At 40.0% G+C, this 26,746-nt stretch overlaps 1 protein-coding gene and 1 long non-coding RNA gene across 2 annotated transcripts; one reads left to right on the forward strand and one right to left on the reverse strand.

The window, feature by feature from the left end:
- Nucleotides 1-1,272: 1,272 nt before the first annotated feature.
- ASB15 (ankyrin repeat and SOCS box containing 15) lies at nt 1,273-19,991 on the reverse strand. Its single transcript, XM_032401181.1, has 9 exons — nt 19,885-19,991; nt 18,032-18,084; nt 17,810-17,941; nt 16,145-16,303; nt 11,516-11,761; nt 9,436-9,607; nt 7,238-7,808; nt 6,565-6,718; nt 1,273-1,494 (listed from the first exon to the last, which is right to left on the reverse strand). The coding sequence occupies exons 1-9, from the start codon at nt 19,989-19,991 to the stop codon at nt 1,322-1,324; spliced, it is 1,767 nt and encodes a 588-aa protein (XP_032257072.1). The 3' UTR covers nt 1,273-1,321.
- Nucleotides 19,992-20,309: 318 nt separating this feature from the next.
- On the forward strand, nt 20,310-26,527 carry LOC116630655. The gene is made up of 3 exons (XR_004298986.1): nt 20,310-20,394; nt 25,192-25,285; nt 26,471-26,527. It is a non-coding gene; the product is annotated as an uncharacterized LOC116630655 (long non-coding RNA).
- The last annotated feature ends 219 nt before the right edge of the window (nt 26,528-26,746 follow it).

Below are 26,746 nucleotides of genomic sequence, written 5' to 3' on the forward strand. Positions count from 1 at the left end.
GGCAGCACTAGAGTATCCCAGGAAAAAGAAGATAATAGATAGCTAGAATTAGGGCCAAATCAGTAAGACTGAGTAGAAGAAGATGTCTTCAAGGGACAAACTTAACCAGGATTTGGTGATTTGCTGTATTGGGTAAGAAAAATGGGATGGTTAGATCTGACGTTCAGGTTTTTTCTTAAGAAACTGAATTGACCATAATTGGGCTTAACTAGTGAGCTAGAGAATGTAGGAAAGGAGCCTTTTTGTGGAGGAAGGTAGTGGGTTCATTTGGGGACATGTTGAGTTTGAGGTACCTTTCTGTTTAAAAGTCCATTAGAGGGGCGCCTGGGTGGCTCAGTCGGTTAAGCATCTGCCTTTGGCTCAGGTCGTGATCTCGGGGTCCTGGGATCGAGCCCCACATCGGGCTCTCTGCTCAGTGGAGAGTCTGCTTCTCCCCCTCCCTGTGACTCTCCTCCCTGCTTGTGCTCTCTCTCTCTGTCTCAAATAAATACATAAAATCTTTAGAAAAAAACCAAAAGTCCATTAGAACACTTGTTTACATAGGATGAGAGAAAGAGTTGAACTTCTGATATAAACTGTCTAGCCAATAGCATACAGTTAGTTATTGAAACCATAGACGTGGATATTTCTCCCAGAGAACATAGCATAAGAAGAAAACTTAAGGTTTTAAAACTTAGGCTTAAGACATCCTAACGGGTTGGCAGGAGATAAGCAACACAGAAAGAAGCCAGAGACAAGAGCGCTCAGTAGGGGAGGTGAGAGGAGAGCCAAGAGAGCAAGGTGTCCTGAAAACAAAGGGAAAACCATTTCAAGGAGGGAGCAGACAGCAGTGCCAGATGCGCAGGACTCAGCTGAAAGGACTAAGAATGCTCATTGAAATTAGCAAGAAGGCAATTATTAAAGACCTTGAGAAAGGCAGTGGAGGGAGCCCAAGCCCGAGGACCGTGTGTGCATCTGCAGGCTGGAAGGAGCTCAGTGTGGGTATAAAAGAAAGGAAAGAGCCAGCAACTGGCTGGAGATGGGGGTTTGAGAAAGTGGTTCTTTGTTTTATAAATGCAGGAGAGATGGATAATTTGAAGACTTGTTGGAAGTGAAGATAATTATTAGAAATTCACATACAAAATATTGGCCAGCTTTAAAAACATCACAATGTAAAGTCTTTAAAGATGTAAAATATGGTGTCCCCATAAGAACAGACGATCGTTATAAAATTGTTAATGGATTTAAATACACTTAAGGATGTAAAATGATTCCAAGAAATTCTGAATGAACCCCATTTTAAAATATTTTTTAAATCACATTTAAAATATTATCTTTCAAATCACGGCAATTTTAGCTCTTGTCCATAGAGATCATACTCTTTAAATAATATATATCTTTGGATGGCTGGTGGTAGAGAGAGCTTCTTCATTGAGGCTGGCTGGCAGAGTCGCTGGAGTCCCATAAGCCTTCGAATTTTTAACCGACACAAATGCTTTAATGAGGAAGGATTCTCTAAAATGTTGGGAAAAAATAAGCAAAAAATAAAAACAATATTAGTAGATTAACCTGTAAGATACAGACTGTTTTAGAATAACATTAATAGTGTCATTCTGAAAAACAGGTATGTACCCATTAGCAACTGGCGATTTTAAAAGAAATTCAAAGTGTAATTAAGCATCCCAGACCCCTCCTCCAGAATGCAATCTCCATGAAGACAAGCATTTAGCTTCTTCCAGTGTCAGGAAGAGCCTGGCTCATAGTGGGTGTTCAGCCAGGATATGTTAAATGAATGAATGGAATTGACTTAAGAAAGCAAATGCTCACATCTCCTACTTATGTTTTAGAATTGAGTACTATAGAGTTTTATTTATTTACTTCCTCTCTCGTCTACCAATCTTTCTAATGCATAATTATCCAGGAAACGTGATAGAAATGATTCAATCTTAGGTTTGTTTCAGTGTCTGACACCAAACATTTTATATTAAAAAAAAAAAATCTAACGTTACTTAAATATTTGATATTAGTCTTTATTCTCAATTCTTACTTTATCTATATTACAACACTGACATATTATCCCAGCAGTATGAGCTAGTGAAAAACTGCTTGGCACTTTGTAACCAGTCAATAATATGAACTATCACTCAATTCAGTAATAAAAGACATCACATTTCCATTGCCTTTGTGATTATAAACAAATTATCTTCTTAAAAAATGAGAACAATGGGGCGCCTGGGTGGCTCAGTCGTTGAGCGTCTGCCTTCGGCTCAGGTCATGATCTCAGGGTCCTGGGATCGAGCCCCGCATCTTGCTCCCTGCTCAGCGGGAAGCCTGCTTCTCCCTTTCCCACTCCCCCCTGCTTGTGTTCCCACTCTCGCTAACTCTCTCTCTGTCAAATAAATAAATAAAATCTTAAAAAAAAAAATTAATGTTTTTCAAAAACTATGGAGGCGGGCGCCTGGGTGGCTCAGTCAGTTAAGCGACTGCCTTCGGCTCAGGTCATGATCCTGGAGTCCCGGGATCGAGTCCCGCATCGGGCTACCTGCTCAGCAGGGAGTCTGCTTCTCCCTCTCCCGCTCCCCCCTCTTGTGCTCTCTCTCTCTCACTCTCTCTCTCAAATAAATAAATAAAATCTTTAAAAAAAAAAAAAACTATGGAGGCAAAATTATTGTTACTGAAATAGGCAAAATAAGCCCATCTTTTTAAAAAAATTACATTTTATTTTCTTCTTTAACAAATATATGGCCTTACATATGTCTGGAGGAATCCTGACATCCAGTGGTTAATCACACTCACAGCATTCAACTGACTTCCACTCCAGTTGCATTAATGGATGACTGAAACAATATCACAACTTCCTGGTCTTCTTCTTCCTTAGATCGCCTTTCTACAGTTATCAGAATTGGTTATTCTTTTGTAATAAAAACACATGGACAATTGATTACCAGTTAGAAGCAAACTCTGTTCTGCCTATGACAGGAAGCACAGTGCTGTTGGAGAGAGTGGTTTGAAGTAAGATAGACAAGGGTTCAAATCTTTGCTTTGTTGTTTTCTAGGTCTGTACCTTTGGGTAATTTGCGTATTTAAGACTTCTGGGTTGTTGTTGTTTTTTTTTCTCTTATAATCTCCAAAATGTTTTAACCTTTTTATTGCAAAATAAAATATAAAGTAACTACATACATGCATAGCTTCATGAATTATTATTAGTGATTATGAGATGAAGACCTTTAATCACCTCCCAGGCCATGAATAGAAGAATTTCCCCAGTCATCCAAGAATTCCCTCCATAATCCATTGCAATCTTCATTCCTTCCTCCCCTGTAGGTTACCACTATTCGGACTTTTATGGTCATCTCTATTTTTTATTTATTTTTTTAAGATTTTGTTTTTTTAAAAGTGATCTCTACACCCAACACGGGGCTCAAACTTACAACCCCAGATCGAGAGTTGCATGCTCTACTGACTGAGCCAGGCCAGCACCCCAGGTAATCACTTCCTTTAGAACTCCAACATCTAAGTGTGCTATCCCTATGCGGTTGTATTGACAATATTTTTTTAAAAAATTTGTTAGGATCTTTAAGTCTCTTAATCCACAGGTTCTTTTCTCCATCCCTTTCTCTTTCCTTCAATTCATCTTTGAAGAACCAAAAAGCCCTGCAGTTTTCCACAGCCTAAATTTTGCTGATTGATTGCCTTTTCATGGTGTAGCTCCATGTTTCACTGCCATTTCTATTTCTCACAAATTGATGGCTGGATCCAGAGACTTGAGCAGACTCAGGTTTGATCTCTTTGGCAAAACTATAGCTGGTGCTGTGTTCTTTCATCAGGGGCCACATAATGAGATATTAGGAGCAGCTGATGCTCAATGATTATGTCCATTAGCTGACTGGGGGCTGCAAAGTGGTGACATCTATTTCTTTTTCATTTATTATTTGGAATACTTTTATAAAGAGACGTCTTCGCTCATCTACTCTTTGGTTACTAGTGGCACAAATCATACAGGTAAGGCAGAATAAATGCTCAAATCTTTTCCTTTATCAATTTTCAAGATAATGAATTGATTTTCTTATTCTCTAGAGCAGACTGATTTTTTAAATATCATATTTAAGCATATTTAGTTGGTTTCAATTCACTAAAATAATTACCCTTTGGAAGCTGAATTGTCTCATCTTTGGCCAGTAGGAGCTTCTTCAAGTTGGCTCCTAAATTCTATTGGCATGCTCTGGTAGACAGTTTCTTTGCAATGTAGAATGACAGATATTCCAGGCTCATCTTGCACATTCCTTCCTGAGACCTGAAATCATGCTTTCTTTTTTTTTTTCTAGGAAATGGTCATTGAAGACCACAGTCTGGGGATGTTCATCGCTGCTCAGTTTGCCATTATTTCTAAGACTTTACTGTAGACAGACAGACATACCCAGGTAAAATAGCTTGAGTTCATATTGATATTTCCCATTCAAGTTCAGGACTACAAGATTTTTCTTTAACCTATTACATCTGTATTTCCTTTCTTCCACACTGACAATCCTTTGTATTCTCAAGGATACAAAGAATAATAGAGTTAGAATATCCCACAATCACTCACTTACTGAATGCCTCTCATTCTCAGATAACAATATTAATATGATGCCACCACCATATAATTTGGTATCTTTAAAAAATGTTTTTGTGTGTGCTCTCCCCATTTTAAAATATTTGTGTCATATCCACATTATCTGACCATGCAACCCTACATATGGTATCTCCTCCCTTTTAGCTCACACTTGGTCTTGGTCTTCTGTCTAATGCTCAGTACTAGTCCTTATGTCATTACTTCTCCAGTTATTTTGGTTTGTCTGAAGCTCATTTTCTAGTGGATTCTTCAGAAGGCAATCAGAGAAACAATATTGTCTGAGGGAATCTGATTTTTTCCCTCATAAGTCAGTTGTTCTTTTTGCCTACATGATCAAAGGACATATTAATTTGTAATTTGTAGCTTTGCCTTTTCTTTTCATCACAGATTTTTTTTGTAATATAGGTTTTTGTATTTGTTTTGTTCCCTCAATTTGGTTTTCCTTTTTAAGGAATCCTATTGTTCATTTCTTCACTCTTTATTGCCTGTCTTCAATGTCTGGCACTGTCTTTCAAATCCTTTGATCTATTCCTTCATTTCTATTTTATTTAAACGTTTTTCTTCCATTTCAGCTTCTGTTTCTCTGAAGATATTATCTATTGCATTATTAGTTCTTGCTTTCATTCTAGTTCAGTCTTTAAATTTGAAATTATTTTTTTCTTTTTATTTCTAATTCTTCCCTCCGTTCTGTTACCTCATTTCTGAATCTTTGTAATTCTGAACTTGTATTTTTTCATATCTTGGATCATCTTCCTTATGCTGTTTAGCTTGTTTTGAAATGAAATTTTTAGTTTTCATCTGTTCTAAGGGTATGCTTTTCTGGTGTGCTTTCTGGTCTGTGGGGATATTATTCTGTTCCTCTTTCTTTATTTTCTTATAATAAATTTATATGAGACTTGACTGTGATAATTTTCTGTTGCTCATTTTGATGTGACGTTAGTTGTCCTGAAGTTTTAGAAGGATACTTGGTCCAAGACAGCTCTTCTGACTTTACAGAACTCCCTATTCTGTTATCTTCTAGTAATGATCCAAAATAGTGGCTTGCTGCCTGAAGTTGCCTTGTTCTCTTTGCTGCCTCTCCTTTTATGTGGACTTTCTCATGACTCTGTCCTTTGGTTTCGATTTTATTCCCATTGCGGGCCGTGGCTCAGAAAGGGAGCCTTGACAGGTCAATTTCAAGATTTTATAGGGTCCAGGGGCTCTTGGCTGGCTCAGTCAGTAGAGCACACGACTCTTGATCTTGGGATCGTAAGTTCAAGCACCACGTTGGGCATAAAGCTTACTTAATAAAAAAATAAAATAAAGATTGGTTCCCAAACATTAGTGAGCTTCAGAATCACTTAACATCTTAAAAAAAAAGAAGAAGAAGAAGAATTTATAGGGCCCAGATTGTTTTGTAATTGCCTTCAGCCTTAGTTTTGTATTTATAATATGAATCACTTTTATGACTATAACTGAACTTTAAACTAGAGAATAGAAAATGGCCTGCCTATAAGACAAACTTTCGTTAGGAATTTGTCAATAAACACCTGAGAGAGAGCATATCAAAAAGGATAACTCTAATTCATTCCATTCACTCATTTACTCAGTGTTTATTATTTACTACTCACTAGGTATCATGCAAAGCCTTGAGAATACAAAAATAAACAAAATAGATGCCTGTTCACATGGAGACTACAGTCCAGGTATCTTAGGGTATTATAAGAGTAACCTTTTAAAAAATGAGTTCTAGCCAAAATGTTAATATAGTTTTAGTAGTACTCATTACACAATTAAAGAGTTGGAAAGTATCAAGAAAAGCAAAAAATTAGCATCTTATATCAGAGGAAGTATTAAGGATGATTTAAAAACCCAGATAATTATGAAAATGAAGTAGCACTGAAAAAGTAACAATGATGACATTGAAAGACTTCACCTATATACATTCTTCAGGAAAAAAAATTCAAAGGCAAAACCTTTTTTTTTTTTTTTACCTAGTATTTGACGGATTTCTGGCCATTCTCTCTGTACTTCTAATGCAGACTTCAGCTTAGCACACAGAGGAATATAATCCATGTAATCAATTAACACACGAATAACGCTGCCTACCAAGTGTTTCATCCAAGGAACTGTAATAAACTCACAGAACTGAGAGAATTGATAAAATTTAATTTAGTAATACATTTATTATACTATGTACATAAGCACTCACTTTTGTTATGAAAAATTACTGTCTTTGTCTTTTTACAGAAAATAAAGTACCCTCCTTGTAATGAACGAAAAAGAAAAATAAATTGCTTGTATCTGTGAAACTATGAGCCCTGAAGCTATATGCAGGACTCTGCTGTTATTGCAGTCAACATAACCTGGAAGAATCGTGTTTCTTTCCATGATTCTTCTTTCCATGTTTCCATACCCAATATTCCACCAAAGAAGCATAAATTATTAATTGCATACATTTTCACATGCTTCCACATTCAGTTTCCAGCTCAAGAAAAAGAAGAAATCTTGTTTGCCTAGTTTTATGCTTATATCCCCATATTATTGCCAACCCAAATTCAAGAATAAGAAAAATATGAGAGTTGATTTTTCTTTTCTTGTAACATCCCTAAATGAGCAAATGTTAGGATGCTGACCCAAGAGCAAGAAGAAAAGGATGTAACTCACCGGGTTATCTTTTATTACACAAGATGTCCACCCCGGTAGTACCTCTTCTTCTATCTCTGACCACACAAATGAATTTCCAAAGATGTTCCCATGCATGCACTCAAAGCACATCTCCACTTGGTAGCCATTATTCAGCAACAGGCGCAGCATCACCTCGTCATTTAGGGCATACTGAATGGCACTGGGGAAACGCGTGTCATTCACGTGCATAAAATAACAATTGACGTTAGCTCCGTGGGAGAGAAGCAGCCGGACAATTTCATGGTTATTGGCCCTCACTGCCACAAGCAGACAGTTGAGGGGGTCTAGGTTTGGGTCTGCACCTGCAGCCAGGAGGACTTCTGTGCACTGGATGTCATTGTTAGAAACGGCAAAATACAGCGCCGTCCTCCGCTCGTCATCATAGCTCCCGGAAATGTGGTCCGCGAGCGGGGCGTTGACATCAAAGCCACTTTCAATGAGCAGTTGGAGGCACTGCACGTTTTGTCCATCTGCTGCGGAGTGCACTGGTGTTAGCCCGCTTTTCTGGATTGCATTTTTGGATGTTACTGGGATAAGATACTTCAGCGCACTAAAAAAAAAAAAAAAAAAAAAAAGTCAAATACCCTCATGGCCTGAAGAAAATGAAGAATTTAAATAAACCAGCTTCCTCACTAGACAAGTGAATGCAGGTTGTTTACTTTCTTTTATTTTCTCTAGATAACCTCGTACAAAAACATGTAATATTTAACCTTTGTCCATTGGCTGACTACTTAGTTTAGTATAATCTAGTTTTGTTTTTAGTTTCCCATTCTAAATATTCCCCGGGGAACATGCTGGAGGTCCTATATTTGGTCCTAGAATTGTGGTTCCTCAGGAACCCTCCCCGTCTTCCAATTCTTTTCGGAACAACATGATATTTATAAACAACAAAAGCTATTTAGTGGAAAAAATATAAAAGAAAGATAGGAGCATCTGATGCCATAGAAGAATGCTTCATAATCTTGACCATGAGAATCATGGAGTCACAGGAAGTGACCTTGGACATTGCTCAGTCCAACCCCTCATTTAACAGAGGGGCAACAGGAAGTCTGCAGGGGTGAAATGACTTGTCCAAGGTCACACAGTTGGATGTGGAGCAAGGACGAGGGTTTAGGCCTTTTGAATTCTCATTCCTTACTTCTCTTTCACTGCTTCCTGAGTAGTCTATGTTTCAGGAGTGGCCACGCACGTCCTGCCTGCTTCCATAAACTTGCAATTGAATTACCAGCCACAAAAAAGAGTATTATTCCATCAATCTTTATCAGTCCAATGGGGATAACTAACCAAAGCTTATGTTTCTAAGAACCTGTGATAAACAGTTGTGAATTTCACACTTGACCGAATAACTAGACACGCATGAGAGCCACAGGCAAGGATAACTTGATCTCTTGTGCCTAATTCAGAGCTACCATGTGTGAATTTATGAACGCTGGGAGTAAATCCAGGTAAACTTTAACAACATGTCACTTAGCGTCAATTATGTGTCATTGGCCACTTAGCAAATGTGGCCACTGCAAATGATAAAGCCTAATGATTTCAAAGTTTTTGAACTTATAAAATATATTTAATTGCCTAAAGCCATCCTCTTACGGTGGGTAGCTTAATATAGTGATTATAGACTTCAACTGATGCGTTGATTGTGGCACATATTGTGATTTAAAAATCTATCCAACGTTTTTTTTTTGAATAAAGAAACCTGAACTTATAATGAAACTTTTCTAGACAAGGATATATTTGACATCATATCATAATATCTGTAGGTATTAGTAAAAATTGGAGTAACACTGGTAATATTGTCACAAGATCCTTTGCCAAAGGCAAAAGTTTTAGAAACCCTGTAGCCTTTTGTTAAACACATTGAAAAACAAAACAAAACAAAACAGAAAGGCGTATTTGGGTGGCTTGTGAAGAATGCTCAGTTGTAACTTACTTCTTTCTGAAAGAAAAATTTTTTATTATAAAAGTAGTATAAGGAATGCTCCCTGGACCAGGGCAGTTAGGAATAACACATGAAATTTCATGAGGTAGGTGAAAATAAAAAGGGAAAAAATCAAACCAATATTTATACTTGTCTTTTTCTTTTCAGATTTTGGGAAGTATTATATAGATAGACTTGAGACTATATACAATTTTGTATTTTTCAACTGAAAACGATCATCTTACGGTTTATTACTCACAGGTAGTGTCCCTCGTAGGCAGCTCGGTGTATTGGAAGATGGCCTGCTCTGTTGGGTACATTTCCACTTCCTCCGTATTCCAGCAGGAGGGAAATGCAGTCGGGATTGCCCCCTCCTGCTGCCTCGAACAACACTGACGCCCCATCATCCGCCAGAGCAAACACATCACCACCTGGCAATATAAAACATATGTCACAGCGATAACTGGAGTTACCGTGAAATTGTCAAGATAGTCCCCTTAAATATAACCTGTTGTTTTCGTTTCTGGCTAGGACTTAAAAATATAGGATTAAGGACATCTGTGTTCTCGGTATTTTCAATAAACAATTATGCGTGCATGTTTTGTTTTATTAGCGAATCTTTGCATCACAACAATGTCTGAGAAATCAACAAGTCAGTTTACGCTGTAGACAAATGCTCCCAGGGAAAGGGGTAGTTAGCTTTTCAAAAATTTTTTTAAAGATTTTATTTATTTATTTGACAGAGAGAGAGGTCGAGAGAGGGAATGCAAGCAGGGGGAGTAGGAGAGGGAGAAGCAGACTCCCCACTGAGCAGGGAGCCGGACATGGGGCTCGATCCCAGGACCTGAGCAGAAGGCAAACGCTTAACCGACTGAGCCACGCAGGTGCCCCAGCTTTTCAAATTAAAAGACCATGTTAACCCTCTCTTTCGTTTCAACAACTGCCCTCTAGGTGCTGTGTGTGACCCAGCAGAAGGTCCTAAAATGAATAGATACGACTACCTGAAGCAGCTCAGAGGGGAAATGAAACAAAATATCAAAGAACACAAACCGTGTGACATTCATGTGACATCAAGACTAAGTAGGAGTCATGATGTAGAAGGAGGTCTGTGTTTGAATTCTGGCTCTGCCGCGGCTGGGAGAGCCCGGGCAAGCTACTTTTACGAATATCCATCTCCTCGTCTGTAAACTAGAGTGATGCTGCTTATTTCATAGGGCTCAGATGAGAGTTAAATGGGGTTGCACGGTGGGGGACTGCCAAAACGTTAGTCTTTTCTCCATAGAGGATCCTTGAGGGAGCATGTGGTGCTAGCCTTTATTTACACATGGGGAAACTGAGGACCGGAAGTTGTAGCAAGGCTAGGGTTGGACCGCAAGGAGGTGGTAGAAGCCAATTGAAGAATTTGGTCTCTTAATTCTTGATTCAGCCCTTGGAGGGCTCAAGGGAGGGCAAGGTCACAACCTGTTGGGAGAATCAAGAAAGGCTTTAGGGGGAGGTGTCTCAAGAGAGTGAGTTATGTCGGCGAATATTGCAGATGAGGGGAAGGGCCTGGCGCAAGCGCAGACAGAGGGAATGCGGGTATACCCCAGAATCCTGCCGGGGTCGTGCAGCCGGGGTACAGGACACACGTTGAGAGTAGTGAGGGACAGACCCGGCAAAACAATTCGGGATGATGCAGTGGGGCCCTGCGCGTGACTCAGAGGCAGTGGGGAGCTGCTGAGCGTTTTCCGAGTACACCGTTGGAGCCCCTGCAGCTGTCCTTCGGGGAGGACAGCCGAGTTGCAGCACGTCCTCTGGATTCTCTGACGGGGAGCCCGGCAGCCCGGAAACGGGCCGAACGGTTAGGAAACAACTGCCCTGGTCCAGGGAAGACGTGAGGAGCCCGCCCGGGATGCAAACCTACGGGGCTGTCCCGGTGCCAACAGGTGGGAGAGACCCCGCGGGACTCGGCAGCTGACTGGATTTGGAAAGGAAGGCGATGGAGGGCGTAGAATAAGTCTAGGCCTTCCGTCTTGGTTGAGAGCGATTATGTTGTCGAAAGTGTGAAAGAAGAGAATTCCGCTTCGAGAAGCTAAGTGTGAGGCCCTGGCGAGCCGTGTCTGCGAGGCCGGGCCGCCGCTGGAGAGAGCAGCCGGGGCCGACCGTGCAGACGTGCCGGCCGTGACGTAGGCGGTGTCCGGGTCGGGAAGAGGGGGCTTTCAAGGGGGCCCCGGGGGAGCCGGGTACAAAGCCTGATGCCCAGTTACACCCGGGAGAGCAAGGGGAGCCAAGGAGGGCTGGAGAAGAGGAAAGGGAGAGACGGGAGAATCATCCAGAACGTGCGATGCCTTTGCACGTACCTCTGTGGATGAGGTGTTCCAGCACATCGCAGTGCCCGTGCTCGGCAGCGACCCCGAGCGGTGTGACGCCAAATCCGTCTCTCAGGTGCACGTCGCCTCCGTGGGTCAGCAGCAGGGCTATGATGTCGTTGCGGCCCTGCTTGGCCGCTTCGTGCATTGCCGACCATCGCTTGACGCAGGGCTGGTCAAGGTTGGTGTTGTGTTTCAGCAGAGTGAGCACCATGTCATAGGAGCCGTTTTTCACAGCTGGAAGGTGATTTGAAAAAAGAATATCAACGTAGGCATATGAACCTGGATCCTTCAGATGGTATGAAACGAATTATGACATTTATTATGAAAATAGATATTTACTATTCCCTTTTCTTCTACAGGAGGATACTGTAGTTTTCATTCCCCTCTATTTCTCATACCCAAGATGATGTTGCCTTCTCTTTAAGACCCTGGCCTGAGGCGGGGTAAGAGTTTCATGGAATACAGGGCTCTTCCCTATAATAGGATGTTGTGTATACTCTTTCTAAACTTTAGAAAATGAAAGTAAATGAAATGAAAATAGCCTCCACTATTGGGTTGTATAAATTAAATAATGTATGGAAATGCTTAGTGTATACTAGGAGCTCAATAAATTATAACCGTTATTAATCTAATTTCATCACTTCTAGGATCCTGGGGCTACATGTGTAAATAATGTTCATCAAGCCCCCTCCCCACCCCCAGGAAAGATTTTTTTGTTTTCCTCCACCAAACAAAGCATCGAGTATTAAATGAACTTCTCTTTTCTGTGATCTTAATGGGAGGTTAGCAATGAGAATGTTTTTAGGTGTTTTTTTTAAGATTTTAAAAATTTATTTATTTGGCAGAGAGAGACACAGAGAGGGAACAAAAGCAGGGGGAGTGGGAGAGGGAGAAGCAGGCTTCCCGTGAAGCAGGGAGCCCAATGCGGGGCTGGATCCCAGGACCCTGGGATCATGACCTGAGCCAAAGGCAGATGCTTAATGACTGACCCACCCAGGCGCCCCTGTTCTTAGGTTTTTTGGAGAGAAAAAGAGTGCACGAGCAGGGGGAGACTCCTAAGCAGGCCCCATGCCCAGTGCAGAACCCCACTCAGGGCTCAATCTCATGACCCTGAGATGATGACCTGAGCCGAAATCAAGAATCGGTAGCTTAACCAACTGAGCTCCCTAGGCACCCCAGCAATGAAAATGTTTAGAATCTGGGTAGGTCTGCTGTTGTAAACAGGTGAAGTATATGACAGATAATGTACTACAATGTAAGAGATCCACTAGATCAGAGGTCTCTCTCCCCCTCTGCTGTTTCTAATAGATAAAATTACAGTTAAAAGCACCCCCTCCCCCCGACTTTGAGTTATTAAGAGATTGTCCCAGTTTAGATATAAATAATTCTGGAAGATGTAATGTCTTTTTCTCTTACCAGTAAGTAAAATCTTTTTTTTTTTTTAAGATTTATTTATTTTAGAGAGAGAGAGTGCACGCACGCACGTGCACGAGTCAGTGGTGAGCGGAGGGTCAGAGGGAGAGACTCTTCAAGCAGACTCCCTGCTGATGCAGGGCTCAGTCTCAAGAACCTGAGATGAGGAATGACCTGAACCGAAACCAAGAGTCAGACGCTCAACCGACTAAGCCACCCAGGCGTCCCAGTGAGTAAAATCTGAGTAAGAAACAGAAGGACGAGGGCTACTTCCTGCTAATGGAGGTAAATACAGTTTCATTCATTCATTCACTCATTCGGTTCATGCACTCTGGCTGTATGAAAGGCGCTGTCTTACACTGTGCACAACAGGAAAAAGGCAGACTTAGTTCTCACTCGTGGAATCTATAGTCTAGGGAAGAAGCCTATAATGTCTTCTATTTGAAGAGAGACTCAGAGGCCAGGTCTTTGCTGGGAAGGCAGGAGAAGATGCAGGGCCACATAGAACATCCTGGGGAGCAGAAGGCAGAATACAGAAAGCATCAAAGTCCAAGGCGAGGGAAAGGGCTCCCACAGGAGGACGAAGACAAACTCTGCCTACTTCATTTGGAGGCAGGCAAGCCATCACTGTGGTGAGATTTCAGTTTTTCTCTTGCTCACTAAGTAGTCTGTTGACAAATGCCTTCCTCTGAATCGCCCACCGGCCACTGGCAGCTCTAATTATAGTGAATGACCTCATCCTAGCTGGTGTCATTGCAGAGAAAAACATCAATAAGTGAAATGAACTAAGAGATGCGTGTCCTCATTTATCTTCTTGCTCCTATTGCATTTTTTTCTAGAAAAAAATGTATTAAAATAATGAATCTCTTCCATCATGATCTATTTTCCTCTTGTCTGACTCAGAAAACATGTTGATTAGAGATATTAGTCTTTCTTCATGAAAATAATATCACATATAAGCCACAACTTAAAATAAGTTTAAAAATAAAACCTTACATGCAATTTAACTGCTTTGGAACTAAGAATATATTTACTTCCTATAGAAATAATAATGCAAATCATGGGGCATCCCTCCCAACGTAACCTGTGAAGACATTCTTAATCAATAAATGTCTGAAATAATGAAAACTAATAAGGCACAGATACAGTATTTGTGTAACATAACTAAGTAAAATAAAACTTAAATAACTTACATAGTAAAAATAAATATATATCTACATATCTTCAACAATAACGCTTAAAAAGAAAACCAAACGTCAGTTGAAGAGTTAGGGAATTAGAGACTTTTCATAGGTTATAGGCACTTTTGAACACTTTATAGTTTGCTGGCACATTTCCTTTCAATTTCTGTAATTTTTTTTCGTTTTCTGGATATATGTGTTTTGCTCATGTAATTGTCTTATTATCAGCACGGATTTATCTTGTGACTCATAAGACATGCAAGGATAATCCTGAACTGGAGAAAGGTGACACCAACTTTGGAGGGTGGGCAGAGAGGGAGTCTGAGTGCAAAATACCCTTAATAAGTGTCAGGTGATCACAAATTAGATAGTTAGCACTCAGCAAGTAACTGTGATAACTGTAATACATCAGAGTACTACGAGGAAGGGCCAGATGGCTGATGGGGAAGAAGAGCCCTGGAGGGACACAAAGTGGTATTTATTTGGCCATCTAAGGATATTCTATAATAAAGACAAAGATGATGACATTGGGCTAAGAAAAATAAAAATGACATCACACGGAAAATCCAAAGAATGGCATTTTTTCTCTTATTTTTCCCTTTATAAGTTAATGGGCTATAAATAGCAAATTTCAAAGTAGCCTATAGAGTCAAAAAGAAAACTGGGAAAGTGCCATGGATGATCCATTTACCTATAGAACCTGAAAATACTTGACACAGGCTCTACAAAGAAGGTCCTGGAGAAGGTAACCCAAGAAAAACTCCATTCTCCCGATACATCGGTGATGGAGACACAAGCGAACACCTTCAGAAAATTTCCTTCGTGAGACTTCTGTCTTCTCCTGATATTACCATTTAGCTTTTAAAAAATATTATTTCCAGATGTTAATTCTATTTTGGCTCTGATAACTCAGTGACCAACTTCCTTTCCCACACTTCAGATATCGCTAGAGTAGAGAAACAAACATATGCAACTTTGAAATGCATGTAAATGCTTAACGCTCTGTTGTAAGCATTAAAGAAAAACACAATCAAATAAGGCAAAAAGAAATCAAATGAGTGGTAATCATGACTTAGTTGTCCCTTAAATAAGTGAATTGAGAATAGCAAGTAGAAAATAATTCTACATTTGCAAAGTGAGATAGTATATAAACTCTGGAAAAGTGTGTGTGTGTGTGGATGTGTGTTTTGCAGAAATCAAATGTCTATAGATATCTAGAGAACTATCTAGAGAAACAACAACACATATGTGGATGTCATTGCAAATACCCACTGGTATATGCCTTTAAAAATAATACAGATCACATTAATAGTGGTGATGCAACCGTAGGTGAATATTTGTGTGTATAGAACCCGCTCAGGATAAGAGTTCTGGTTTACTTATAAGGAGCACAAGTGTTATTATGACAAATTCCAAAGTAACAGGAAATGTTATCTCTGGTCATTTGTAGTTAATCTCATCTCACTTTTGCAAGCAGACTTGCCAATTTTTATTGGTCAACAAAAATAGCAGGATACACAGACTGAGAAGAAACTGATAAATGACACCTTTAGGTTTACCATCATTCCTTGTGTCATTGTTGTGAACCCGTTTGTAGGTGCCCAGTGCTGCATCTGTGTGATCAGAATCTGCTGGCACCTCGTTGTTCTGATGTGAACCTGATGTCTCTCTTTCGAACCCCCTTTCTGCCTCTTTCTTCTGGCTACATACTGCACATGCAGCCCTACTTATAACCGGACCCTACCTAGAGAATATTCCTTTAGAACTGGCACTTCTGGCCTCACAACACTCCGAGGTTGGATCCCTCCTCGTTAGTTGGTGCTGAAGGATCTTTCACATTTGACCCCTTTGTAGGATTAAAACACCAAACGCATAGGGCAGATGAGATGGGTGTTGGGGGGAGGAGCTCAGGGAATAGTAGGGGATGGGGTCACATCACTTCAATACGTAGTGGTTTCCAATACATACTTATTAAATATTTCTTTGTCTCAAACTCAAAGCTCTAGAAAAAGAAGTCATTTACCAATCAGAAGCGGTGTCTCTCCTTTGTCATTTTTGGTGTTTGGCCACACTCCCTTTTCTAGTAAAGTTCTTACATTTTCCACCAGACCAGCTTTGACTGCCAAAGTCAAGGGTGTTTCTCCATCAGAGGTCTTGAACTCCCAGAGTGTCTGGTAGGATGCTGAAATGTGAAAATATTGCATAAAGTTAAAAATCTTTACTTAAAGGATATCACAGAGATCAGAATAATCTAACATTATGTACTTTAGATTGAACAATTGATGAAAAAGAAAGATTAAAAGACATGATTAAACTTTATCAAATGATGGTGAGTATAAGTAGATGAGCATGGACTTGACAGCTAGAAAACCAAAATCTATGTTTTAAGGGGTTGTTGTTGTTGTTTTTAATGGATTGCAAGTTCTTATTTTTTGATAAATTGTAACATAACTCCTCAATCCTTTGTATTATTTAAATTGCACCTGAAATTGTTTTCTGTCAAGTGAAATCTGTGAATGTGGGAATAAGTATGTATTTGAATACTGTCAGAATATGTTAGAAAATACCATGCTTAACGTCATCTTCTATATCGATTTGTCTGACTATCTGCTTAGCTATTTTTTTCTGGCTGGCTGGCTGCATAGTTAATTATCAAGTAGCTATGATTGTCTCCTAGAGCATAGAATGAGGGAGCAACATTGATTGAAAGATAGGGCACTCACAAGACGTGTTAAAAGTTGCCAAGATGTGACAAATATTGTGCTACAACATCAGAATTATCAAAATTATTATCAATACTTAACTCTGGGTTGATTTAACATGATATTTACTAATGTTTACATTATGAAAAAATTAATATAAGCACAAAATATTGTAAATATACTTGTTATACAATAACAATCTTTTGGAAATTGTTAAGAGATAGTTCAAGATGATAAATTAAAAACTGACTCTCCAAAGCAAAAAGCTTTATATTCAAATCAATTAATTCATGATATATATTAACTTTTATTACTTTTAGGTTATAACCACATCTTTTTTTTTTTTTAAAGATTTTATTTATTTACTTGGCAGAGAGAGACACAGCGAGAGAGGGAACACAAGCAGGGAGAGTGGGAGAGAGAGAAGCAGGCTTCCCGCTGAGCAGGGAGCCTGATGCGGGGCTCGATCCCAGGACCCTGGGATCATGACCTGAGCCGAAGGCAGACGCTTAACGACTGAGCCACCCAGGCGCCCCTATAACCACATCTTTGAGCCAACTTCTGTCATATTCGTAGAAAGATGCAAAGGGTGAACCCTGAACCTCACAAAATGTGCTAATTCTTTTTTTTTTTTTTAAGAGAGAGAGCGTGGGTGTGGGAGTCAGGGAGAGGCAGAGGGAGAGAGAAAGGGAATCTTAAGCAGGCTCCATGCCCAGTGTGGAACCCAACATGGGGCTCAAGCTCACAATCCTGAGATCATGATTTGAGCCAAAAATCAAAAGTCCAACATTTACCGACCTAGCCAACCAGGCACCCCATAAAATATGCTAATTTTTATAACTGTGAGTATAAAACATGGATATTTTCTTTCCCATATTCCTAATAATCTTTTATTCTGCTTTTTCTTTTTGCTTATGTTTGTTGGGAGCACTCAAAATTTCTACATTTTTCTTCGGTTTGGCTAAAGGGATTTTATGTTCTCTTACCATCCAGAACAACTTCAAGTATTTGTTGAATGGGTTGAACGACAGCTTCGTGCAATGGAAACCATCCTTTTTCATCAGCTTCATCCAATGCATATCTATATTTCACATATTCCTGGAGCTTAAGAATGTGACCTAAATCAGATACAGGGGCTGGTAACACATTTCTGTCTCAGCAAAGTGAAATCTCCAACCTGCCCCACTGTAGGCAATACACCCATTTACCTTGTTTTATGGCTTCCACAAGTTTTCTGTTTTGATCACTTAGTGGTGCAAATCTACCAGAGAAAGAAAAATAAGCCGTATTTATCCCAGACTTCAAAAAAACCCAAACACTTAACTTATATTGTTTCTGTACATGATTTTAATAATCAAGATCTATAGGAAATGCACACAACTAATTTTATCTACTTTAAAAATGTAAATGTCTAAGAATCAGACACAGTATATTTATGATACACTAGACATAGGCTCATTAGTACAGATGACAGAATTCAAGATTATAACGCTATCTCTGAAATTAGTTCTAAGCAATGAAAATGGAGTAAACAGTTGTAGTCAGAGTCAGAGGAGCTGGGTTCAGGTTTCATGATTTTGTGATCCTGGGAGGCCAATTAGCCTCTCTGGGTAGTGGTTTCTTCATCTTTAAAATGATGGGATTAGGGGCGCCTGGTGGCTCAGTCGTTAAGCGTCTGCCTTTGGCTCAGGTCATGATCCCAGGGTCCTGGGATCGAGCCCCGCATTGGGCTCCCTGCTCTGCGGGAAGCCTGCTTCTCCCTCTCCCACTCCCCCTGCTTGTGTTCCCTCTCTCGCTGTGTCTCTCTCTGTCAAATAAATAAAACCTTTAAAAAATAAATAAAATGTTGGGATTAAATAGAAAGATCTCTAAGGCTTCTTCCAATTTTAAAAACTCTATGCTCAATGAAGTTTATTGCTTTGAACTTAATAATTGCTTATTTGGGAGCTTATGATCCACACTGCATGTTAGAGCCTTTGATCAACTTATCTACAAGTGAAAGCAGGCTGAGCATTTACTGAACAAACTCCTAGTCGTTGGCCCAACAGATCGTGATTTCAACCCTCATGGCAATTCTCTGGTGTGTGTGTTTATTCAAAGGAAACAAGGTATTTCATAACAAATTGATTCAAATCTATTAAGCAGAAACATCTGCTGGCATTCTAGGATTGTGAAAGCCTTTTTGGGAACTCTGTTGGAGATAAGGGAAAAATTAAAGAGACCTAATTTAAAGGTACTATGTCCATTTTTAAGAAGCTCAAAAGCAATAATTTTATAGCATGGAGCCTATTCAAAAGTATTACTAATTTCAGAATAATACAGGATTCTAAATACTACAATAGAAAGCAAACTAACGTTTATTTTTGTTAGAAGTATAATGTGTGTTGTTCAAGACAGAAATCTACTTTTTCAGTTTCAGACTCTATAACTCCTGCTAAATCAGGATTGATTCAACACAAAATTGATATTTTGTGTCTAATTTGTTAACTTGTGTCATTTGGATAGCAGATAATTAAATAGGCTGTGATTTACATAGTGCTTGTTTTTAATAAAAACCCTCAACTCTTTCCCATTCTTTGGGGCTAGACTTAGGGGCTAGTCCACATTATTTTTTATAGTTTGAAGATGCAAAAATGAAATACATTACTTACAAAGGTTGTCTGAGTCAGTAGCAGAAGGGGCTTTAAAATATTCAGAGCAGACTTCTGTACACCTATCTATATTTTAGTTGTATAAACTGTACTTGCAAATTTGTTCAAATTTATTGTCCTTTTTGATTCTATATTAATTTTTAAAAAAATAGGCAATCCTCTACAACCAAATTCAACTAAGAATTTCCCATTGAGGTTATTTCCATCTTCCACCAGAGGTGGGGGTTTGTGGAAGATCCTATTGCCGAAGCCTATGCACAGTAGCCCTTGGAAAGCCATTGGATTCTCTGCCAGGAAAGAAGAGTAAGCATTTTCCTAGAGGAAGAGCCAGGAAATGTCTTTCATTTTATCTGACAACAAAATGAATGCCATAAAGAAATTCTGTTGAGGACAGTCAACTTGAATGTTACCTTTCAGAATAAAATGCAGACTTGCTGGCTTCAATGGATTCTTGAATACTGAGCTGAATATCATAACTTGCAAGATGGTCTTCATCGGGGTCATCATTAGTATCCATGACTGGATAGAATTTTTGAAAGAGGCAGTTTCTTATTATCAGCAAATGACACAGAACAGTACATACAGTTAATGTGAACGATGCAAAATGAAAAAGTAAAATACATTCATCTTTCCCCATTGAACAAACATCAATGCAGTGAACATTTTAATCCGTATTATATATGAAGCCCATCCTAAATTTTGAAACCTGTAATTACCTGGTCTTTAGGTATCTGCATTTTTTAATTTGGGGCTTTTTCTTTTTTCTTTCTTTAGTTAAGCTTTTAAGAACTCATTCCCCATGCTTCTGACTTGCACTAATTTCAGCCCACTGGATTTCTGAAGACACGGCTCTACAGAGCACATTAGAAGTTTAAAACTCAAGCCAAGAAGAAGTAAGGTGGAGACAGGAATAGAGAACAGTAAGCCTTTCACATTCCTAACTTTTAATTCTGTGTCTGCTGTGTTTGCTTGTTTGCTAATTTATTCCTTTCCTCGCGTTGGTAATGGTTTGCGTTGGCTGCCTTGAACTGCAGTTATTCTGTATTTGTGTTCAACTTCTAAGACTCTACGCTCTTTGAGGGAGGGGCTCTACCTCACTCATCTTTGCACCCCTTGCGACTCTAAAAGGTGCTTGGCCCAGAGAAGCTTCTCAATGAACATTTGTTGAATTAAAATAGAAAGAACAGAAAGTCACAAATGTAGTGGCCTAGCCTTGCCCTCAAGAAATTACCAGAGCAAACAGAAGACATGAAGGAAAATTTAAACAGAAGGAACTGAGAACTGGGGCGCCTGGGTGGCTCAGTCAGTTAAGTGTCCGACTCTTGATCTCAGCTCAGGTCTCAATCTTGGGGTCATGAGTTCTCTGGGTCATGAGTTCAGTCCCCATGTTGGGCTCTATGCCCAGCGCGGAGCCTACTTAAAAAAAAAGAAAGAAAGAAAGAAAGGAACTTTGAACTTCAAGCACTGTTCTTCCTGAGAAACTACTGTCTAGTTTCACATATGAAGTGAACAAGTTTCAAAATTCCAGAACTTTAAAATAAAACAGGAGAGGGTTAAGGTGATAAAAACAAATAAACGAAAAAACAAAACAAAACAAAACCAAAAAAAACAGCTATAGGCACTTGGAGAATCTCCTTATTGACTGGCTCTGCTGGGTGTGATAGACTGCATGGTTCTTCCAGTGCTCAGGGAAATCCAGCTCTATGAACTTGTGCTACCTGCATTCCTGGCCATGGAAAGATCCTTTCTGACACCTTGGCAAAAGTGCATCCTTAATACAGTTAGGGATACTGGACCTGCTACTACAGGGGTAGGTGTGGTGAAGACCAACTCTATTGAGAGGCTTTGTTGTGGGAACTGCCAGCAGGTAAATTAACCTGGCAAACAGTAAGCAGAATAAAAATGAGTTTGTGCTTTCGAAGAAGAGCAAAAAACCAGAGAGGCTTCTAGGCTGATTTGCATCATTTATTGATGGCTATTTCAGCTCTCTAACACACTCACTCGTTTCAACCAAATCAGAGCCACCAGAAATGGTTGTGCAGGATGTGCACTACACAAGTCTTCCTGGCCGAGGAAATCCAGCTGAATCTCCCCTAATCAAGTTGTACAATCTGGTAGCGTGCTACGCATGCCCCAAGGAGGCAGCATCTTCTCATTTGCACCAAAGTGCTATGCTCTGTGCAATTCCTGAACTGAATTGAGCATTTTTCAACAAAAGGAAGTTAAACAAAAAGATGCCAAATTATTTAGTGTTTTGAATAATAAATGAGGAGAGGTATCTTTTAGCAGCTAGTTTTCCAATCTTTTCCCAAAGTGGCAGGGTCTTAGGCTTGGGTTACTCTCCTTCAGAAAAGAGAAGAATACCGTGGCAGTGATGTTCATGATGCTTCTTGACTTGAACCTTCACATGGTTATTGTTTGGGCCCCAATTTTTGTTTTTTGGCTGGTCTGACAGGGCAAGTTGTAAGGTCTGACAGTCTCAGAGCATCGTTTGAACAATTGAAATAGGGACCATCTTACTCCATCCCCAGACCAGAGACCAACCTTCCTAGAGAGTCTCCATCCCTTCTCCTGCATAGCTCTGTCCATCACCAGCCACTTCTCTGAAGATAAACACAAAAATGTAGACTCTCATTGGCTTATGTCTTCCAAAGTTCAAATTAAAGGACTGTCTCTCATTATTATTGGATCAATTGCTCTCTCTTATTTAGAAAGGAAATTTAGTAAGTGTAGAAATCAAAGTAGTTCTATGACTAGGTTTAATGATCCATATGAAATTATTTTTGATTAGTGGTACTTTATGAACCAAAATGTATGATCTATTTGAAATTTTACATAGTGGTGTGTCTTCCCAAGGAGAAAAAAAAAAAAAACAGTTTTCTGTGGACAGTTTTCAAAACACAGTTGATATTTGCTTTACCACCTCTCATTGTTCAAGTTAAGCTAAGCTCAGACTTTAAGGATGGTTCTACACATGCCGATAGCCAGTGTCCTGACCTGTGGACACCCTGCACGTGAATTTGATGGCCTCGTTTTGATTGTATTTTCATTGTTCTGCACCAGTGCCCTACTATCATCTTGGAACATAAAAGAGAGAATAGTAGTAATGTTGGGAGGCTGCCCATGAGAGAATAACAGCATCCACTACGTGCATTTCCTCACACAGTGATATCTCAGTCTACTCAAAAAGCCAACGTGCGCCCGAAGGGTCTGATTCACAAAATGGATTCAAGTAGTAGTTTACTTTTTATTAATTATGCATTGGCTCATTGTGTATCTTCCCCCCCAACCTAGAATGTAAGCCAGTAAGAGCAGAGAATTAGTCTGTATCTCCAGTGCCTAGAGAAACACCATCTCAAGGTTTGTAGTCTCTAAATGTGTGTCAAATGAATGAGTGATTGAATGAATGAATGAGTTAATTAAAAACCCACTAACACAAGCTGGGCCCTGCTTTATTCATACAACTGACCATGTACTCAGGTATGGAGTCTTTCTTCCAACGAAACAAGTGTGATGGCCCACTCTGTGCTTGGCTTCCTTTTTCTCACTTCTGTGCTCTCACATCTTATTCCTCTTCCTTCACAAGCCCCACCAGCTCTTCCACACTCATGGCCCACCCTGCCTCAGGCCTGGCTCAAGATGTTCCTCCCGTGGAAGCCTTGCTGAAATGTTCCAATTCCCCTTGGGCCTTCCTTATCTGTAAACATCTCCTCTTCTATGATATTTTTCCAATATCTGGATTTACCCTCCTTTTGTATTTGCCTGGGAAATTCTTCACATATTTGTGTTTTGCATCACTGGATCATTAGTTTCCTGAGGGAAGTATCTTACTTTCTTTTTCTTTTCTATCTTTTCTCTACTTCCACTCCGAGTCAGCTGGGAGCAAATGGCTGTTTTCAGTAGAAAGAAGTTGTTGACTCCTTACTAGCAGACAAGCCCCGAGTCCTTCCGACGGCACAGTTAGGTCATGAAGTCCAGCCGGTGGCATTGCCGGCTGCCTGTCTTGCTGGTATCCCTATGGTGATAGGGGGATTGCATGGCTCTGGGATTAGTAATGGGATCCAGAGCCTTTTTACCTATTTAAATCATCAGCTCAGCTCTAACCCTGCTTGCAATTTGGACTTCCAGTACCATAGACTCCTTAGAGAACTGAGGTGATCTGTGGAAAGTTTTGGTTTTGTTTTTTTTAGATGCCATTTTCACTACCATCCAGAAGAAAGTTATCTAAGACTCTTAACTATTTTGTCTCCCTAACAACAGCCGGATAGAAATAGTGAGGAAACGCTTAGCATGTGGAACAACCCCTACCTAACACAAGCTTTCTCCCACCTTTTACTGAAAGCTTGGGATGAAATGAAGATCTGTGTGCAGGTGCACGAACATGTCAAACAGACAATCAAAGAGCATCATTGAAATGACCCCAGAGACATCGAGATGCAATGAGAAGAGCAAGAGGAGAGTTATTTATCTGCATCTCAAATTTAAAATAACCAGGACTCAATCCCAACTGAAGGCTGGCAGTACTCTATTGTCAGCCTTTATGTAAAATTGTTTAGAATAAAGCACCAACCAGGAATCTGAGGAAAGGCCAAATAATATTTTGACCTCCTTTAAGGGCTCCACTTCTCAGTCTAGAGAAATTAACTGATCCTTTCTAAATAATGGTTTGCCAATCTTATTCTGGAGAAGCCTAATGAGATTTATTTATTACCGATAAGTAGCGGCTAACAAAATAACTAGAACAATCATATTGGACAATTAACCTTTTCACTTAAAGCATGGGTTAACCACTGATAGATGAATGGATAAAGAAGAATGGATAGATGAATGGATATGTATCATGGAATATTACATAGCCATCAAAAGGATGAGATATTGCCATTTGCCACAACATGGATGGACCTAGAGGGTATTATGCTAAGTGAAATCAGTCAGACTGAGAAAGAAAAATACCATGATTTCATTCATATGTGGAATCTAAAAAAATAAAAAAAGAATAAACACACAAAAAGGTAGGATCAGGCCTATAAATACAGAGAACAAACTGATGGTCGCCAGAAGGGGATGAGAAAAATGCGGGAAGTGGAGAGGGAGATACCGACTTCCAGTTATGGATGAACAAGTCATGGGAATAAAAGGCACAGCAGAGGGGATACAGTCCATGGTACTGTAATGGTGCTGTGTGGTATTGTGTGGGGACAGATGGGAGCCACACTCGCGGGGAGCATGGCACAACATACGGGGCTGTTGAGTCACTATGCTGTGCACCTGGACCTGATGTAACACTGCAACTATACTCAAATTTATACATAAAAAAAAATAAAGTGCTGGTTAACCTTCCTTAAGGTCAAAAACACATTTGATGAAAGCGATGGATTCTTTCTCCAGAGGGATACATGCCCACTCAAAATTCTGCAAAAAATTTTGGGAAATTCATGGATCCTCAGAAGCCCTGTCACCTATGCCCGTAAAAACTCACCGAATTAAGGATTTCCAAATGCTAAATATATTATTCAGATATCAGTAATTAGTAGTTTACTTTACAGGTGGGCTGAGTAAAATCCTAGGTTTAGATAGTGGGAACAGGGTAAGTTTGGTGGTCATGTAAGTTTTAGAATATCTTTGGTAATTAAAAAAAAAAACTCGGTGATTATGAACCCACTTTGCATATACTGCCTTGCTTTAAACCCCCCAATTCTATTTTGTTGGTATTATAGATTCGTTGTGCATAAGGGGAAACTGAGGCGTCAAGAGGTCAGGAGACCCGCCCAATGTCACAGAGCTACTGCGTAGAGTCTGGAGAGAGCACAGGTACCTTCATTTTTAAGGTCTTTCCCAAGTGGCAGGAAAACAACCCACAGTCTGTTGCCCTTTAAAGAAAACACTTTGATCTTGCTCTTAACAGCCAGCTTGAAATGACAATAACTTCCAAAAATAAAAAATAGCTCCCAGGGACACATAAATCTTTCTCTTTGGCACCCTGCAATAAGGCTTTGAGTTGCGTAGGGTGGTCTGCGGTGTCCTAAACTTGCCTCCATTCTGTACTTTTTATCTTGGAGTCCAAACATTACTGTCTTTAAAAAAAGGATCAACGTAGCAGTTGGTGCCCGACTGAAGTGGTCAAGAGGTTGGGGTGATGTTGCAAGGGATGATGCAGGAGCGAATGTGGGTACATGACGCCTCTCTGCATCGGATTCTCAAAACTACCTCCAATCCATGTTCCATGCTAACGCTGCACCATTGATGAGTTTGTGGGCCCTAAACGGGGCTGGCCATAACAGTTTCCAGCGTGTCCAATCACTTCCATGCAAGGAAGGCCTTTGTGTCCAGAAAGATCACGCTGCCCCCGGCACCTGTCACCCCAGTGTCATTCAGTTGCATCAGGGAGAGATTCTGTTCTTTATGGCTTATTGTTCCATCTTCCAGTGTAACCTTTTAAAATGCCGGCCGCACTCTTCGGGTTCCCAGTGCAGAACTAGGGTCTCTGGGAATGGTTAGAGGATGGCATGGGGTGAAAAGGGCAGGGGGTCCAAGACCTAGTCGAGTGGGAGGTGATAAGGGGGAATAAGAAAAGGGACATACAGTAAAATTTAGATTTCTTCATGGTTTCATACCCAGCCCCAGTCCAAACCTGGAGGTTCTGCCGTGTGGAAGGGGGGACCCTCATACCCTGAGGCAATTTTCTCTTACCTTGAAACTGCTACGGTTTCAGAGTGATGTGTTCATCTACTGGAGGTCCCAGAGAGAATCATCAGGATTTCTCCTACCAGAGGAATAGCAACAGTGAAAGAGGATTTTTATGTTTTGGTCTTGTTAAGAAAATACAGTTATTATATTCAAAGCAAGGCTCATTCTCACTTGCCTGCATTTTGACCATTTATATGTGTAATTTTATTTATTTTATTTATTTATTTTTGGATGTATTGGAATCAATATGAATAAAACGTGTTATAACTTTGGTATTTACTTGGTGGTGACACACTTCTGCTCTTTCAGAATCCTGTGACACAAAGTGGCCAATCAGATCAATGGCTTCGTTGGACTGATTTCAGTGAGTCAACCAGTCAACCAAGAGATTTCAGAGAGTGCTAAAATTTTGTCAGAATTGGGGTCCAGCCCACAGACACAGCTCACTTTTTTTTTTTTTAAGATTTTATTTATTTATTTGACGGAGAGAGAGAGAGCAAGCACACAAGCAAGGGGAACGGCAGGCAGAAGGAGAAGCAGACCTCCTGTTGAGCAGGGAGCCTGATGCGGGACTCGATCCCAGGA

Source organism: Phoca vitulina, unplaced genomic scaffold (genome assembly GCF_004348235.1).
Source record: "Phoca vitulina isolate PV1807 unplaced genomic scaffold, GSC_HSeal_1.0 scaffold4, whole genome shotgun sequence".
In the NCBI taxonomy this organism is placed as follows: domain Eukaryota; kingdom Metazoa; phylum Chordata; class Mammalia; order Carnivora; family Phocidae; genus Phoca; species Phoca vitulina.